We start from the raw sequence: 16,875 nt of genomic DNA, 5'->3' as shown, positions 1-16,875 counted from the left end.
AGGTGAAGTTGGACCCAAATACATGGACTTCTATGGGGCTATGGGGTTTTTTGGGCCCAATGACAGCGCCACAACAGGCCATTATATGAACTTTCAGGAAATCCCGATTTCCTTAGTGGCTTCACAAAATATCTGTATGACTGCCCCCCTGGTCCCAACTCATCATGTGTGCATACCTTTACAGCCCCACAGAACAAGCACGGTACATCAGTCCATAACTTTAGGATTCAACGGTACAGCTCAGCCTATCGATCCATAACTTTAGGATTTAACGGAACAGCTCAGCCTATCAGCTACAATACATGACATTTAAAAAAAATTGACGGCTGCTAGCCCCTCCTATATACAGCTTTTGTGCCCACACGTCTCATATTTGCCATTGACAATGACAGGAGAAATAATAGGTCATATGTGCCTCAAGTACGAGATGTACATTTGTGGCAGCGCAAACAATAAATGCCATTGACACTGATACGACAATTTATGTCATATGTAGACGAGCAAATCGGCTAACCAATCGGTTATCAATCAGTAAATTCAGTTGTTCATGAGATGATGTATAATGATAAGAGCGCCCCTCACTTCACACAGGTGTGATTTTTATTTTTATTCATCTGGCTATATGAATAATGCATTTTTTTTCTGAATTCCTGTAGTTTTTAGGCCTTTTTTAAATTTAGAGTATTGTTTTGTATTTGATAAATGTATTCTTGTATGATAGTGCTTTGGCATGGGGGGGGGGGGGGGGGGGTCAGATCAACTTGTGGAATTAATTCTGTACTGGCCATATGCAGATCTAGGTAGTAGCCTGGCCCTAGGTGATGATCCAGTCTCAACAGTTAAAGATCAATAAGGGTCCATTTGGTTACCAACTCTCCATCATTTTGCGCCTGGGGTTATGGCCTGGGGACCACCTGGAACCCCCTCAAGGACCACTATAGTTGAAAACCTCTAATAAAACATGTTTATTAAACGAACCAGCAGAGGGCGGTAGTGTCTCCTCTGAGGCGAGCAGCAGAGGGACAGCCATGGGGTGAGATTGGACAGCATCTTTTTTTTTCCCGGGAAAGAAACTCCACCCTTAAAAACGAGAGGACAGCGTGTGATTGGCTGGCTGATCCTGCTGCCCGGCGTCAACACACACACGGCCCCGCCTCCACATACATACGGGAGTGGAACAACCTTGACAGACGTCGCCGTCGTCCATTCAAAACGCCGGCTCGTTCTATAGTCTCCGCCCAACCTCGTTGAATATTCATGAGATTTCGCGGGCTTCGGGCGTCACGTGATCGTTCTCGCGCGAAAAGTGAGCCTACGCCGGAAAAGACAGTTTGTGCTGAGCAGAGAATCAGAGCAGAGCTGAAAGCATGGCGGTGAGTCAATATTACTGAAAACACCCTTTTAATGTACAAATACGACACACACACATCCGTGTGCATTTACAACACCGTTTTATGCTTATGTAACGGTACATGAAGTCATATTTAGTTTGACATTTAACAACTTAAAAATCCTCTGAAGTCTAGTCTCTGTAATGACTTGAGTTACAACTGTTGTTGGGATCTCAGTAGTTTTGTCCCAATCTCTCTACTCTTTACCAAAACTACAGCCGATCTCGTTTTGTGACTTTGTGAGCTTGTAGATCGGCTACTCTATGGACTTTATGCCCCCCCCCCCACCCTAGCCTGCAGGGTTTAAAGCACATGTGTGTCACAACAAAGAAACGCCGTTGAATGTCTATTAATTTATAATCTAGACAGTATTATGGGCACATGTTGTACTCTTTAAGTACAACATGTGTTCTATGATTGGATTCTGTGCTGTACTGATGATGCTGTGAAGGTTTTCAGGGTTTGTTTAGAGATAATTATGTATTGTTGTCCGTGTATGGGCTATGTGATTTGTTTTGTCTTATTGTTTACATGTACAATAATGATTGTGACATCGAAACCGAGATGGTACATCTCTTCTCAAGGCGTCTTTTTGTCCTAATAAAGAAACTTGAATCATGAATCATGCTCCTTAATATCCAGAGTGGATTTAAACAAAGTCGATATAAATCACTAGATAGAAAGCACTGTCAGTGAGTGTACAATAATGTTGACGTAATCTTATAGGTCAAATAATGGTGTGTGTGTGTGTGTGTGTGTGTGTGTGTGTGTGTGTGTGTGTGTGTGTGTGTGTGTGTGCAGCTGCACAAGCTACTTGTTTTAGGTTGTCTGAGAGTTGCACACTGCCTTCACCATAATGCATTTGTACTTTATTGATCGATTGCAACAGTATCGGTTCATTTATGGATGTGTAGTGTAGCTTGTTTTATTGATTGATAGATTATAGATTGTGATCAATGATCATCATCATCAGGGTGGATTAATTCCTTACGTGGATGCTGTGAAGGATGTTGCCATGTGGCTGTGATGATCAGTCAGTGATGCCATGTTCTGATCATTATAAGCAACGTTGGGATTGGTTTTCTCCTGCCCTTAAGTTGTGTGTTTGGGCATGCCAGCTTAACGTGTGTGTGTGTGTGTGTCACATGGGCTGAGTCTGTTAGAATATTACTGCGTCCAAATGGCCGCTGTCGAGATCTACTGTATGTGCTGTGAGTTTGTAGATCTGCTGTATGTGCTGTGAGCTTGTAGATCTGCTATTTGTAAATAGCGAGTGTGTGTGTGTGTGTGTGTGGGGGGGGGGGGGGTTGATTTTGATGCAAGGCTTGGGATCCTTTAGGATTTTAATGGAACCTTACAGGGTTAATTTGGGTCCATTTCTAAACTCTCAGAGTTATTGGAATTAAAACCTTTGAGTGTGAACTGAGAACCAGCGCTATTGTAACTGTAGAGGTCCCCCCCCAACACTGACAGGTGTTTGAGAACCACCGCTATTGTAACTGTAGAGGTCCCCCCCCCCAACACTGACAGGTGTTTTGAACTGAGAACCACCGCTATTGTAACTGTAGAGGTCCCCCCCCCCAACACTGACAGGTGTTTTGGGACCGATCTAAGATCGGAAAAAAAGAAATCGTCCCAATACCGATCGTGCGCGTTATGTTCCACGTCAAGTGTGTATGTTGCGTGTGTGTGTGTGGAGAATGTTTAGGCCCGTCACAAAGATGCAAAATGATATTATACTATATATCTGACTGACTTTTATTTATACCACTTAAATGGTGTACAAGTTTGGAGTTTCAACAGTGAAAACGGAACATTCTAGGTAAACAGTGCTCTTAGACAGACACGTTCAGGTGTTTAGACAGATATCTGGTGTTGTGTTTATAGAAGACAGAGCTCTCTGGACACGTTCAGGTGTTTAGACAGATATCTGGTGTTGTGTTTATAGAAGACAGAGCTCTCTGGACACGTTCAGGTGTTTAGACAGATATCTGGTGTTGTGTTTATAGAAGACAGAGCTCTCTGGACACGTTCAGGTGTTTAGACAGATATCTGGTATTGTGTAAACTAAAGATGATCCCCCGCACTTGAATTGGTGATCGGCAATTTACACCATTTTAAGTATAACATCATTTTGCATCTTTGTGACAGGCCTAGACATTCTCCCCTGCCTCCCCACACACACAGGAACAGTTTTGACGTGAGTTTTGAGATGGAATAATTGTAGAAATATTCAAATTCTCCTAACGCACAAGATCGGTAACGGACGATCACGAGAGAAACGATCGGTGATCGGGACCTGATCGGAGCATCCTTGTGTTTATAGACGGCTGCGTCCCCTAGTCTCAAACGAGCACTTTCCTCGGTCGGGGCAACCTGAAAGCAAACGGTAATATATGTTCCTTTTTATATATTTCCAGGATTCCTCCGAGTCGTTCCAGGGCGCCACCAGCCCCAGCAGAGGGGAGACCCCCAGGCGCGGGGACATGACCTCCAGCCCGGGGAGGGACCTGCCTCCGTTTGAGGACGAGTCCGAGGGTCTCCTGGGAGACCAGACCCTTCTGGAGGAGGAGGAGGACGGGGACGGAGAGGAGCTGATTGGAGACGCCATGGAGAGGCGAGTCATCTTTATTCATTATTATACTTTTATTTTTTCCGGGGAATTCTGTATTTGGCCGCAGACCCCCATCTGAACATATGTTGTTCCATGGACCCCTCCTGGAAGCAAAGATTTGAGTTAAAAACGTTCGCTCTGAAAGAATATATATTCACAGATATTTGAGATTCACAAGATTTGCGCCACACTTTAACAATTTTCAAAAACTAGCAGACCTACAAGCTCGTAGCGCTGCACTCGGTGCCGCGCTATGAGCTTGTAGATCTGATATTTTTCAATAGCTTAAGCATAACATAACGCTTTAAAACACCAAAAGGGGTTCCCGCCCCGAGAATGTGTTTTAACGTGCGGTGTCTGTCTCGTCCAATCAGGGACTACCGTGTCATCCCAGAGTTGGACCGCTACGAGGCGGAGGGGCTGGACCTGGACGACGAGGACCTATCAGAGCTCAGCCCCGGAGCCAGGGCCGCTGCCGAGGAGGCCATGAGGAGGCGGGACCGAGAGAGAGGCGTTTCTGATAGGCTGAGGAGAGGACTGTTGTATGGTGAGACGCCTGTCTGTCTGTCTGCCTGTCTGTCTGTGAGATTAATCGATGATGGACTAAAGACCTATTCATACTCATACAGTTTGAGTATCATCGTACCAAGAGGCTTAGATATAGACAGTTACGCAAACTGCGTTCACTTCATGGGGCTTCAGTCCAATGGAGGCTCTCCTACATAGACTCCTATTGGCTTCAGTCCAATGGAGGCTCTCCTACATAGACTTCAATTGGCATCAGTCCAATGGAGGCTCTCCTACATAGACTTCAATTGGCATCAGTCCAATGGAGGCTCTCCTACATAGACTTCAATTGGCATCAGTCCAATGGAGGCTCTCCTACAGAGACTTCTATTGGCTTCAGTCCAATGGCGGCTCTCCTACATAGACTTCTATTGGCTTCAGTCCAATGAAGGCTCTCCTACATAGACTTCTATTGAGCATGGGGACAACCAACTGGGACAAGTCCTGGACCGGAAGTAGGCAGAAATGCACTGGACTCAGGGCAACAGCCCAGCTTTAATGATCTTAAATCCCTTTATTTTAGATTGTTTTGTAGTAATAGTAAAACAATAAACATTACAGAGACTTTAGTTGTTACTGTAGAATACTTTAAAACGGTTGTCATGTTGTAACTATTCTATTAGATGGCTCTGATTGTACCAAAACCTAACTCGCAGAAGTAGAGAGGAATGTCCACCCATCAGCCACAGAGACACCTCTTTGACTCCCCATCAGTAGAGAGGAATGTCCACCCATCAGCCACAGAGACACCTCTGTGACTCCCCCTCAGTAGAGAGGAATGTCCACCCATCAGCCACAGAGACTCCTCTGTGACTCCCCCTCAGTAGAGAGGAATGTCCACCCATCAGCCACAGAGACTCCTCTGTGACTCCCCCTCAGTAGAGAGGAATGTCCACCCATCAGCCACAGAGACTCCTCTGTGACTCCCCCTCAGTAGAGAGGAATGTCCACCCATCAGCCACAGAGACTCCTCTGTGACTCCCCCTCAGTAGAGAGGAATGTCCACCCATCAGCCACAGAGACTCCTCTGTGACTCCCCCTCAGTAGAGAGGAATGTCCACCCATCAGCCACAGAGACTCCTCTGTGACTCCCCCTCAGTAGAGAGGAATGTCCACCCATCAGCCACAGAGACTCCTCTGTGACTCCCCCTCAGTAGAGGAATGTCCACCCATCAGCCACAGAGACTCCTCTGTGACTCCCCCTCAGTAGAGAGGAATGTCCACCCATCAGCCACAGAGACTCCTCTGTGACTCCCCCTCAGTAGAGAGGAATGTCCACCCATCAGCCACAGAGACTCCTCTGTGACTCCCCCTCAGTAGAGAGGAATGTCCACCCATCAGTGTTTTTTCTCCTAACGCTTTTTGTGTTTTTTATTTTATTTTAATTTATTTTACAGACAGCGAGGATGAGGATGACGAGCGGCCAGCAGCACGGAGAAGACGATTGGCTGAGAGGGCGGCGGAGGGCGTGGCCGGAGAGGCAGAGGACGAGGAGATGATCGAGAGCATCGAAAACCTGGAAGACATGAAGGTTTATTATTATTATTATTATTATGATTATGATTAAGGATGATATCTGAAGATCCAGCTCAGTGGCCTTGTGGTTAGAGTGGAGACATGAAGGTTTATTATTACTTGCGCAAGCAGAGCGCGCAAGTAATAGTTTTGCACCGTCCCAGCAAATTGTGCCTGATTTGCTGGGACCAGATTACATGGTGTGTATATGTATAACTAGCTCTCAATGATGACGTAAGAAATATGTGGATTAAAGGACCCAATGCCAGAGTGTAATTGGTTTTCGATGGTGACGTAATGACGATATGTTTTAGTCTTGGGAGGCACTGATTGACATATTTATACGTCACCATCCAAAGTCGTTCATTACAACATTATGTTTCTGAAGTGTATAAAAACAATTACCATTGTTTCATTCTGGCACCACTGCCGTATCGGGCACAAGTAGTCATTACTGAGATTTGACAGTTTGTAGCGGTCGAAAGTACTTGCGCGCTCTGATTGCGCACTAGTAGGCCATTTATGGGCCATTTCCAGGATCATGCAGTCAGAGAGTGGGTGTAACTCATATTAATGTTAATATTCCAGGTCCATACAGTCAGAGTGGGTGTAACTCATATTAATATTATTAATATTCATATTCCAGGGCCATACAGTCAGAGTGGGTGTAACTCATATTAATATTATTAATATTCATATTTGTACGGTTTTACTAAATTACTCCTCAACTTTAGCAACTCCTTCCGCAAAGGGGTTATCGACGGGTGAGACAGTGACTTACTCGAGCATATTTGAAACACATTTATTAAACTTAACACATTATTTTCAGGCAGTTTCAACTAGTGGCTAGGTAATCGACAGCTCCACAACACCCATCAACAACAATGTCCATCGTCCTTCTGACTCGCAGCCAGTCCTCGCATGCGCATAAGAGCCTATCTTGCGCGTGATCATTACTGCCGACAGATGTCACTCTTACACCACTCAATACAAAATAAAATAGAAAGCATAGCAAGAAAATGTTTATATTAAAATGGGATAAAACCACACACCTCCCACCTGGGCTATTGGGCACCGACCAAATAGGCCATAATAAACACACAAACAAGCGATTCTTTCACTGCTCCAAATCCTGCTTTGTAAACATAATAGACAAATCGTAAATATTTAAAACATGGAAAACTTCAAAATCCGTTGTGGTAGAAAAATAATCCAACATTTAAAAAAATGGAAAACTTCAAAGTCCGCTGGTGGTAGAAAATAATCCAACAGCTTTTCAAACAGTAGCTAACTGAGTCCGGCACCACCTCCCTGCTCCTCAACTGGAATCAGCACCACCAGCCTCCGCACGTCCCTGTGGAGGATGGTGGAAGAACAAGGAGCCCCTTCCTTCTTCACACGGGACCAGCTGATGGGAGGACTGTGACAGGTTCGCACTTTGACGTCCCGAACGACACCTTTGTCGTCAGGGAAAGCCTCCACGACCCGACCCAGTCTGAAACGACCCCGGAGGGCGTTTTGGTCCGCCAACCAGACCAGGTCTCCAGCTGTGATATTCCTGGCAGGAAAGTGCCACTTTTGACGGACGAACAGGTGAGGACCTGCTAGCTGGCTCCAATGCCTCCAGAATTTGTCGACCTCCACCTGGACTGCTCGTAGACGGCTGAAAGGATAAGCAGGGAATTCAAATCCCTGGGTGTCACCTCCGGGCCCCGCCCGCCCCAACAGCAACATGTTGGGTGTCACAATGTCCACAGTCTCATCTCGAACTTGTGCTCTGGCACCGATCGGCCTCTCGTTCGCGAGATTGGCAGCCAGATAAAGGAGGGTCTGGAACTCAAGAGTGGTCAACTCACCACCCTCACCAACGCTGCTCAACGCTCTCTTCAACACACGGACAGCCGCCTCCGCTGCCCCATTTCGGTGTGGCGAGTCCGCTGGGCTAAACTCCCAAGTCCAGTCGGTCCCAGCCACAGCCGCTCTCCTCTGTATCTCCTCTTTGTTGAGACCCGCCAGGAAGCTGTAGAGCTCTTCAAGTGCTGGTTTGGCCCCCACAAAATTTGTGCCCTGGTCAGACCAGAGCCTCTTCGGATGGCCTCTCAAGGCGGTGAATCGCTGGTACGTTTTGAGAAAGCTGTCAGTCGACAGGTCTTCAACCAAGTCTGCATGAACCGCTCTTGAGGCCATACAACTAAAGACCACTCCCCAGATCTTCCTCTTCGCTCGCCCTTTCACCACGCTCCTGACGGTGTACGGGCCAAACAGGTCCAGTGTTGTATACTCAAAAGGAGCCGCTGGACTGGTGCGTACAGGGGGGAGGTTGCCCATCACTTGCGTGCTTAACTTGGCTCTTCTTTTCCGGCAATGTACGCATACGTCGACCACCTTGCGGGCGACTCTAGGGCCTTGCACTACCCAAGCCCTTTTTCTCATCCGAAGGAGGGTTCCGGCAACGCCTTCGTGGTTGGCACGGTGAGCTTCTTCGGCGAGAAGAATGCTGATACGATGTTTGTGGGGAAGCAAAGGAACCCCACATCTCTCCTCATCCACAGACTGGACTCGGCCGTGGCACAGCAAGAGTCCTGTTGCATTGTCTTTGTGCACAACGAGCCGGTTAAGAGTCGTCGTGGGGAAGGCTACACCGGCCTGGGCAGCGAGGCATAGGTCCTGGAACGCTACTTTGCGCTCCTCGACTGTGAGCGCCGCCTCCCACCGTTCCCGCTTGCCGGTTCGATGTTTCACACTCAACCATGAGTGCACATATCTGCGGACCTGTCCCACAGCACCACAGAGCTTGGTCAAGGTACTGCTCCTTGATAGATCCAACTGATCCACAAGAGCTGAACCCCACAGTCTCTTCATACTGCAGACGTCCGATGCCGTTGAGGAAGACCTTGTAGTTGCACCTGGCAAGGACGTCATGATTCTGACCAGGGAAGACCCTGCAGTTGCACCGTCTTCGACCCTGCCACCGCCACCGCTAGGACCGCCTGGCGCAGACAACTCCTTCGTCTGGGACCTGGTTACGGCTGCGGAGAAAGCTTTCCTCTGTAGCTTACTCACAATCTCCCTGGCACCGGAGGCCACCTCTGCTGCGGACTTCATGGGCCATTCCTTCACCGGTCTGGTCAAGAACTCAGGACCTCTCTGCCACAGGGAGTCACCGTCAAGCTGTTCAGGTGAACACCCTCTTGTGACCAGATCGGCCACGTTGTACTGACCTGGAATCCACCACCAATCCGTCATGGGTCCTGCTTTCTGTATCTCTCCAATACGGTTCGCAAAGAAGGTTTGAAAGCCATAGCTCTCCCTCTGGATTGCGCCCAATACCGTCTGGCTGTCGACGAAGTGATACCACCTTTTCACCTTCAGCCGCCCATGTTTCAGCAGGTAGCTCTTCAGTCGTGTGGCGAAGACCGCGCCACAGATCTCCGCTTTAACTGCGTCGCCCTTCTGATCGAGGGGTGTCAACTTGGCCTTCGACTCCACCAGCCGGACCACAACTCCGCCAGAAGTCTCCCAGAGCAGGTAGAGGACAGCTCCATAGGAGTCACAGCTCCCGTCAGAAAACGTAATCCCCCAGGGCTCACCCACCCAGCCACGGGGAGTAATGCACCTGGGGAAAGTGATGGTACTCAGCCGAGCATAGTCTTTGAAGAGCTCGACTGCCTTCCCACGTAGTTCACCAGACAGCGGCTTGTCCCATGTATCCTTGGATAATGTTCCGGCCTCCTGAAAGGCTCTCCGGACCAGGATGACACCCTTTTGTTTCAGGGGCGTCGCCAGACCAAGGGGGTCATAAAGTCCTGCTACCTGGCTTAGCAACGCACGGCGGGTGAGGGGATCTGGTGTGTTGTCCTCCACGTCCTCTAAGCTGAGGTTGAGTTCAGTGCGTATCTTCTTCTTCCTCGTGGAGAAGTTGACCGACACCATGAGGAAGAGTTCGTCTTCCTCCACGTGGTATCCAACTCCCAGGGCCTTGTTGTCCTCGTCACGAAGCTGGTTGGGCAACAAAATAGTCTCTGGTTTAGCTGGACCAGCGCCTTGCCTCCCACCTTGGCCAGACTGGACCCAGGGCTTGAGGAAAAACCCGCCGGTTGCCAGTATGGTCTCCACCCCCACCAGGATCTCGTCCAGCCTCTGGGGGTCATTGTGTGAATACAAAAAATCATCCACATACGCACTGTCTACGATGACGTTTCTCTCCTCCACCTTGTCTGCGAATTGTGGCAGGTGGGCGGTTTCACGCATTGCGACCTGGGCAATGCAGCCGGCTGGCCGATCGCCCATATTCACCCTCACCACGGCGTAGTCCTCAATGTCATCAGCCGGGGAGTCCCTCCACAAGAAACGGTGAACGTGCACCTCCTGGTCCTCCAGCCACACAGAGTTGTACATTTTGGCCACGTCTCCAATCGCCGCGTGTTCACCCTCCCGGAACCGAAGCAGGACCGCCCTGATGGGGTTCAAGACGTCTGGGCCCTTCAGCAAAATGCCATTCAGGCTCACACCCTTATATTCCTGGCTGCTGTCCCAGACAAGTCTCACCGGGGTAGTAACAGAGTGGGGGTTGGGGGCGGTGAGATGGTTCACCCACCACACAGCTCCGTTCCAACTGTCCATCACATCCCTGGACAGCTTGATGGCAGCCCCCCTCGCGATCATGTCGTGCACCTGTCTTGCGTAGGCTTCCTTCCACACCGGGTCCTTCTCCAGGCGTCTCTCCGACCTCAGGAACGCTGCCTCAACAGCTTTGCGGTTATTGGGCAGGGTAGCAGGGTCCTCCTTCCAGGGGTACTTTGCGTCCCAGTGGGGTTTGTCACTGTGCTTGTCGCTGACCTTAAAGGTCAGTCCTCCCTTGATGATTTCCAACTCTTTCTCATCAGCAAGTGACATTTCCTTCCCACCGGGGGCGCACTTCCCGCAACGGCATCCACCACATACTGGGTCGCAGGCGGCACCAATGCTGTCCCACTGAAGCCATTTAACAACCTCAGCATTGCACGCAGCCGTGGTTCCGACCTCCACGCCGCTCTTCACCTCCGGGCAAACGTGGAGAACATCAACTCGTCTGGCTTCCGCCCTCATGGAGCATGCAAAATGGGTCGATGACTGACGCACTGTCACTTCAATGCCTTCAAACAGTTCTGGGTGTACGCCACTGACGGTTTTCCCGAGTGGGCCGTCCCACAAAACCAGGTCGCCGCACCTCATCATCCGCTGTGGTGCAAGGCGCCCTTCCCGTGTGCTGATGAGTAGCTCAACTTTGTCTGGGCGGATCAGCTCCCCCGGTTTGATACCGGGAAAGTACTTCTCCAGGCGGCCAGAGTCAACTGTGTGGTCCATTCTGGCTATCTGGTCCAGACCATAACAGGTCATCTCGTGAAGTCGCCAAGTCCCCTTCTTCGTTGCTACTTTTAAGCTCAAGGAGTACCTCAATGTCTTGACCTTGGCCTCCATTCCACCCACACCACGTATAACCAGCATGATTGGTTCACCAGTCAGTCCAAGTCTCTCTGCGGCTTGGTGTGTGATATAGTTAGTATCCGAGGCCAGGTCAATCAGTGCTCCTATCCAGTCTCCTCGCTTTGTTGTGACGTCCACCAGCATCATGAGGACTGGGTGCTCCTTCGGTCCGCTTTTGTCCACTAGACCCTCCACGGCACAAACAGTCGACGATACTTTGTTGGTGCAGGCCTTACGAACAGCGTCCAGTTGCTCCGGGGTCAGACCTAGGTTGGAAAACAATGTTTCCTGCTCCTCAGACGGACCACGAGGTTCTCGTCTCCTCTCTCCCTTGGTCTCCTCTCTGGCAGTGTCTCTTTTGACTGGTGCTTTAAGGCATAGGAAGAAATGGTGGTCTGCTGGGGCATCGCCCTTCTTGCACTCATCCTTGCGACACAGAAAGTTCTTAATGCACAGTCCCTCACTCCCATGGACATCCAAGCATTTCAGGCAAGCATTCAACTTCTTTGCCTCGGCCCTCCGTGCAGTCGGACTGGCCTTCCTAAAAGTCTTGCAGCGGTATAAACGGCCAGTATGACCTACTTCACCACACATGCCACAAGAACCCTGTGGGTGGTCGCCTCTTGCCTCGCTCGCCGTAGCCCTTGTGGATGAACGCTTCTCCTGCATTCTCCCGCCTGGTCTTTCTTTTGGCTTCTCGCGTGGTTGTGGGTCACCCGCCCTGGCGGAGGTTGGCCGTTTGGACTGTAATTGCTCCATCTGCACCAGAACAGTCTTCTGGTCTCTCAGGAACCGCCACAACTTGTCGAACCGGTTCCGCGGGTCGACATTATTTGCCGTATCGCACCGGTACAAAAGCCACCTCTCCTTCATACTGTCCGGCAGCTTACTTTCCAGCGACCGGATCACCAACTGATTCTTGATAGCGTCCTCACAACCCAAGTCCATAAGGTCCAATAGCGCCCTCTCCACCGCTTGGATCAGATGCAAAGCCTCTCTTGGTTGGTTGTTGCGCGCAGCCGGTAACTCCTGTAACTCCATTACAATGTCGTCCGCTATTTGCGACATGTCTCCGTAACAGTCCTCCAAAACCCGGAAAACCTCGTTCGCATCACGGCAGTGTGACAGCCGGAGTTCACTTTTCACCTCATCATTAATGCTGTCCAGCAGGTGAAATAGCCTACACTCCGGGGAGCCTGTAGGTTCTGCTAGTCCCTGGAGGGTCCCCCAGTTCGCCTTCCAGCGCCAGTAGCTCCTCCTGTCCCCAGAGAATTTCGGTAGGCGTAGTGGTGCGAGCGCTATCCTAGGTCCGATTGACCCCAGGGAGTTGGCAGACACACTCGAAATGTTCATCGGTGCAGCATTTGCCTGCCGCACGCTGCCGCCATCCGCCGGCAAAGCAAACGATCTTTGCTGCCGCGGTGTGCTGAAAGCGTCTGGTTCAAACCGTTGTGGTGGTGGTGGGCGCTGCGGTGGCGCCTGGTGAGACATCAACGGGGCACTCACGCTTTGCGCAGGGAGGTTCACATTACTATCCTGTGCGCCACCACTGTCAGCACCAGTCTGGTTAGTGGCCAGGCCCGTGCCTCCATTTTGTGGGTGTGCCGCTGTCAAACCACCGTCCCCGCCGCTGTCAGTGGGTCCACTGGTTACATCAGCGGTGGCCGTTACTCCACCGCCCGCGCCAGCTTTACTGTCCCCCCCGACTGCACCACTGTGCATGTGGTCAGCCCATGCACCCATAGTCTTCCTTTTTTGTCTCCACCAGGCCGAAGGCATGGGGAGAGAGTATGTTTTGCACTCCGTCCGTCCGTCCGTCCGTGTGTGTGTCCGTGAACAGCTAATCTCGGCCACCGTTAACCCGGTCGATGCCATATTTTGCACACACACTCCCTGGATGCCAACCATGAACCTCTGCCCCAAACTTTCCAGAACGGCCTGTTATAGCGCCACCAGGAGGCCGCTTTGTGCAAAACAAGTTTTTCAATGCCATATTTTGCACACACACTCCCTGGATGCCAACCATGAACCTCTGCCCCAAACTTTCCAGAACGGCCTGTTATAGCGCCACCAGGAGGCCGCTTTGTGCAAAACACGTTTTTGCACAGTACACCTACAGATGTTGTCCAAACATCACGCAAATTGCTACACAGTCTCTCTAGAGCCATTCAACGAAACGGGTCTTTCAGATTTATCAGACTCCATCCTGATTGGTTAAGATTGGCTTCCAAAGTTCACAGGAGTGCTCAGTTTCAAACAAAATGCTGCAAATCATGAACACATCGCGTGATTTCCGTGAAATTGTGCACCCACATTCCCACTAGGCCGAGGACGAAATGCCACATGAACAATTTCAACTCAGCCTCAAGGTGGCGCTATAACTGGCCAAAAAGTGTTTTTACCTCTAACTGCACGGATCTGTGGATAACCTGGTGGAGACCTGTGCCCGGAAGGGCACTTTTTCTAGTTTCTCTTTGTTTTCATTTAGGCAGGTCCGGATTTCTTCCACTCGTCCCTCGGGGACACATCGGGACCATGCTTGCACAAACTCCTCCAGCGCTTCAACTCTGCTCTCCAACACAGAGCACGCTGCTTTATATTGTTCATGGGACAATTCTTGCCCCAGGAGCGCGTCGGCCTGATCAAAAACAAACTTAAGATTGTCTTTCAGACCGTTCAACCGGTCCACTGCACAACGGGTCCACAATGTCTTTTTAAGTCCAAGCTCTGTGGCAATAAACTTTGTGCGGCACTCTTCCAGCTTTGACATAATTTCAGCCACATCTGCTGTGTATGCACTTGCATCCTTTTCCTCCAAGGCACCAACATAATCAAAACTAGAATTACATAGTCTTTCATAATCTTCCTTGATAGCATTCAGTTCAGCCATTAAATCATACTCAGTCAGGTGGTCAATGTTAAAAGCAATGGAATTAGCCCTCCTAGTGAAAGCCCCTTGTAAGGCAGCACGTTTCTTCTTATATTCATCCATATCCCCCATAGTCAAATCTCGCGATACTCCCGTTTGACGGTGTTATGACCCACTTCCGGTCTACCGAAGTAAGATGGCGGCCGCTCCACTTCCGGTCCCGCGGGAGCTAGCGTAGCAATGTTATTGTTAGCTGAACAGCTCGGTAGCAACTAGCAAAGTCAAAGCGCAGCAAACGGCTTATCCTATGCCGTTGCAATAAACAGATCCAACACAAGACACTCAACCCCACAATGAATGTTGATGCAATGTTGACGTTGGCTTGTTTGATCCTGAAGCGACGTCGAACGGCCGGGATGCTCCTCCTGGCTCCGATGCGACGTTAGCTTTGTTGTTGTCAGACACCGTCCGGTCCTCGCTTCTCCGTCGCGGGACTGGCTCGTTGTCGATTACTGTACGGTTTTACTAAATTACTCCTCAACTTTAGCAACTCCTTCCGCAAAGGGGTTATCGACGGGTGAGACAGTGACTTACTCGAGCATATTTGAAACACATTTATTAAACTTAACACATTATTTTCAGGCAGTTTCAACTAGTGGCTAGGTAATCGACAGCTCCACAACACCCATCAACAACAATGTCCATCGTCCTTCTGACTCGCAGCCAGTCCTCGCATGCGCATAAGAGCCTATCTTGCGCGTGATCATTACTGCCGACAGATGTCACTCTTACACCACTCAATACAAAATAAAATAGAAAGCATAGCAAGAAAATGTTTATATTAAAATGGGATAAAACCACACAATATTCCAGGGCCATACAGTCAGAGTGGGTGTAACTCATATTAATATTATTAATATTCATATTCCAGGGTCATACAGTCAGAGAGTGGGTGTCCATGGCCGCTCCCAGGTTGGAGATCTACCACCGCTTCAAGAACTTCCTGCGGACGCACGTGGACGAAAATGGACACAACGTCTTCAAGGAGAAGATCTCTGACATGTGCAAAGGTTATTATTATTATTACACAACGTCTCCAAGGAGAAGATCCCATATATGGGGGACAAGGGGAGAGCAACGGACTTGAACTCATGCTTCCTTCATGCCTGAGTGTCCAAGTTGCTCCTTTACACCTGACAGGGGGGAGTTTCCCTGGTTGGACGTAGCGCGTGGAAGGAACACGTTATTCCAACCAGTTCCTTTCCCCTCCATCAGGCGCCCCGGCTGGCCAGGGGGAGGCTGATGCTTTAAAAAACAAAACTGTTTTCTGAAAAAACTATTTTTCTACGTCAGCTTTTTCACGCCTCGGGATCACTAATGTTTGACCTTACAGAGAACGGTATCACTAATGTTTGACCTTACAGAGAACGGGATCACTAATGTTTGACCTTGCAGAGAACGGGATCACTAATGTTTGACCTTACAGAGAACGGGATCACTAATGTTTGACCTTACAGAGAACAAAGATCACTAATGTTTGACCTTACAGAGAACGGGATCACTAATGTTTGACCTTACAGAGAACAAGGAGATCACTAATGTTTGACCTTTGACCTTACAGAGAACAAGGAGAGTCTGGTGGTGAACTATGAAGATCTGGCCGCCAGAGAGCACGTCCTGGCCTACTTCCTGCCTGAAGCTCCTACAGAGATGTTAAAGGTACAATATTATAATAATTATAATTATGATGAATTGCATTTTTATAGCGCTCTTCCAAGTGCTCAAAGAGCTTTACAATGGTTCATTCATTCATACATTGGGAGGTGAAGGTTCATTCATTCATACGTTGGGAGGTGAAGGTTCATTCATTCATACATTGGGAGGTGAAGGTTCATTCATTCATACATTGGGAGGTGAAGGTTCGTTCATTCATACATTGGGAGGTGAAGGTTCGTTCATTCATAGGTTGGGAGGTGAAGGTTCATTCATTCATACGTTGGGAGGTGAAGGTCCATTCATTCATACATTGGGAGGTGAAGGTTCATTCATTCATACATTGGGAGGTGAAGGTCCATTCATTCATACGTTGGGAGGTGAAGGTTCATTCATCATACATTGGGAGGTGAAGGTTCATTCATTCATACATTGGGAGGTGAAGGTTCATTCATTCATACATTGCGAGGTGAAGGTTCATTCATTCATACATTGGGAGGTGAAGGTTCATTCATTCATACATTGGGAGGTGAAGGTTCATTCATTCATACATTGGGAGGTGAAGGTTCATTCATTCATACATTGGGAGGTGAAGGTTCGTTCATTCATACATTGGGAGGTGAAGGTTCATTCATTCATACATTGGGAGGTGAAGGTTCATTCATTCATACGTTGGGAGGTGAAGGTTCATTCATTCATACATTGGGAGGTGAAGGTCCATTCATTCATACATTGGGAGG

At 49.1% G+C, this 16,875-nt stretch overlaps 1 protein-coding gene across 1 annotated transcript in view; it reads left to right on the top strand.

Moving 5' to 3' along the window:
* Positions 1–1,324: 1,324 nt before the first annotated feature.
* mcm2 (minichromosome maintenance complex component 2) overlaps positions 1,325–16,875 on the top strand; it is a 28,263-nt gene continuing 12,712 nt past the window's right edge. Inside the window, exons 1-6 of the mRNA XM_083789164.1 lie at positions 1,325–1,373; positions 3,812–4,008; positions 4,380–4,552; positions 5,970–6,103; positions 15,354–15,492; positions 16,044–16,141. Of these exons, the coding sequence (XP_083645290.1) occupies positions 1,368–1,373; positions 3,812–4,008; positions 4,380–4,552; positions 5,970–6,103; positions 15,354–15,492; positions 16,044–16,141 (747 nt within the window). The 5' untranslated portion in view covers positions 1,325–1,367. The remainder of the gene's footprint in view (positions 1,374–3,811; positions 4,009–4,379; positions 4,553–5,969; positions 6,104–15,353; positions 15,493–16,043; positions 16,142–16,875) is intronic.

Source organism: Protomyctophum parallelum, assembly GCF_964188405.1.
Source record: "Protomyctophum parallelum genome assembly, chromosome: 18".
NCBI classification, from domain to species: domain Eukaryota; kingdom Metazoa; phylum Chordata; class Actinopteri; order Myctophiformes; family Myctophidae; genus Protomyctophum; species Protomyctophum parallelum.
This window is presented reverse-complemented; position numbering and strand designations above follow the sequence as displayed.